We start from the raw sequence: 2,017 nt of genomic DNA, 5'->3' as shown, positions 1-2,017 counted from the left end.
ATGGACCATTACAAATAATTGCAAGTTATAATGAAACTTAATAAATAATGATATCACGTAAAGACGTGTGATTTCCTATATATGTATATATATATTACACACTTGTTGGCAATTTTAATGTAACATCTATCGATTGATTGATTGATTGATTAAGTGATTGATTGATTGATTGATTGATTGATTGGTTGGTTGGTTGGTTGGTTGGTTGTCGACAAGTACGAATCACTAATTTCATTTCTATACATACACATTCGACTAAGCTATACGATTGTTTTGTTTTTTTTGAGCCGGCATAGAATGAAGCACTTAATTGATATATCCCATTTATATGCAGGAAAGGGCTACTTTACAGTTTCCGTTGTAAATACTGCTTACCTAGGAAAGTATGCCAACACAAACAGTTTACCTCTCGAGTGGTGAGTTCTTCACACAAAAAACACAATCATTGCGTTACGTCACAGAGATTATGATGTTAATTCAAATTTCGGCGTGACAGTCATTCTCTGTGATCATTCATGGGAGAATAATACCAACTACAGCCTGGATACCTTTGAATTGTGCGCACTGTATTCGACTGTTGTTTCCATACGCATTTTCCTTGGATGTGATCGAAATTGTTGTCCACAAAGTTTCCCAGTTTTCAGTAAATCCTTGAAAGCGTGTTTGAATTCTTTATTCAGAAATCCGTACAGAAAAGGGTTGACTGCTGAATTGGCATACCCAAGCCACACGAATATGACGGACACAAGTTCGGGTATACAGTCGCCGCACAGAGGTGATACTATGTTCACGACGAAAAACGGCAACCAACAGGCTACAAAGCATCCCATTATCACACCTAATGTCTTCGCTGCTTTCCCGTGCTCTTTCACAGCACTGGCATGTTTCTGTTTTCTGCGCGAGAGGGGAGATCGGCTGCCACCATTCCCTTTTGCAACTGACACCTGGTTTGTACCGAGTTGTGCTTGGTAAATCCGCTTATGGTGATGACGAGCGGTTTTATAAATTCGCCAGTACACGATTGACATTATCATCAAAGGAATGTAAAATGAAATCAAAGACGATGAAATTGAGAATGCTGTGTTGAAGTTAACGAGACATTGCATTGGTGGTTGCTCAAATCCGGGTCTTTTATACCATCCAAAAAATATAGGTATAAAACCGATTAACCCAGACAGAATCCAAACAAACGTTGATATGCAGGCTAATTTTTTGGCAGACATTTTGGCATCGTATGAGAACGGGTAGTTAATTGCAAAATATCTATCAATAGCGATGCAGCATAGATGGTTTATAGACGAAGTACAACCAACAACGTCAATCGCTAGCCAGAAATGGCATAAAAAATGTCCAAAGTACCACTTTCCAGCGAAATGGTAACTAAGAGTGGTAGTCATGACGAGTGAACCGACCAGTTCATCCGCAAAAGCTAAATTCAATATGAACAAATTGGTCATGGTACGTAGTCGACGGTACTTAAACACAGCTACGATTACGAATGCGTTACCAACAATTGCCGCCACCGTTATGACTGCTAATATCACCCCAAGCAACACATCTCCAGCGTTCAGGTCAGCTTGATCTTCACATGAAACACTGGAATTATCTGAAGTAAGGTTGCAGGGTTCTTCCATGTCGATGGGGGGAAAGTTGTACGATTCTTCACGGGAAAAGTTCACGCACCCTGGTACTCCAGGCAGACCAAATTACACTGCTCAGATGTAAAAAGTATAAAATTGAATGGATCAGGCAGTTAGTTACATCAGGGGCAGAATACACTGAGCGAAACAGCTAATTTGAGTGGCGACGATCAACGATCCAAAACAAGTAAGATACACAAGGTCTTGTATTTTCGGAACGACGGTTGCAAAGTCAGTGTTTGAACGGTCACCCGTCGCTATACTATGTATACGCCATAAAGGTAATGGAACGTTCAACGCTAACTACATATCCATATTCTGTAGATTGTTCCACTTCTCATAGCATACGACAAGATATAAATACAGTTTCCGTGGTC

At 40.1% G+C, this 2,017-nt stretch overlaps 1 protein-coding gene across 1 annotated transcript; it reads right to left on the bottom strand.

Moving 5' to 3' along the window:
• Positions 1 to 293: 293 nt before the first annotated feature.
• On the bottom strand, positions 294 to 1,668 carry LOC144446805 (octopamine receptor beta-2R-like). The gene has a single exon (XM_078136645.1). The coding sequence runs from the start codon at positions 1,632 to 1,634 to the stop codon at positions 534 to 536; it is 1,101 nt and encodes a 366-aa protein (XP_077992771.1). The 5' UTR covers positions 1,635 to 1,668; the 3' UTR covers positions 294 to 533.
• Between the last annotated feature and the right edge of the window lie 349 nt (positions 1,669 to 2,017).

Source organism: Glandiceps talaboti, chromosome 15, assembly GCF_964340395.1.
Source record: "Glandiceps talaboti chromosome 15, keGlaTala1.1, whole genome shotgun sequence".
NCBI classification, from domain to species: Eukaryota; Metazoa; Hemichordata; class Enteropneusta; family Spengelidae; genus Glandiceps; species Glandiceps talaboti.
The sequence above is the reverse complement of the archived record's forward strand: the minus strand, read 5'-3'. Positions and strand labels throughout refer to the sequence as shown.

Coding starts and splice junctions, on each gene's coding strand:
- LOC144446805 (XM_078136645.1), bottom strand. CDS start 1,634: ATGGAAGAACCCTGCAACCTTACTTCAGATAATTCCAGTGTTTCATGT.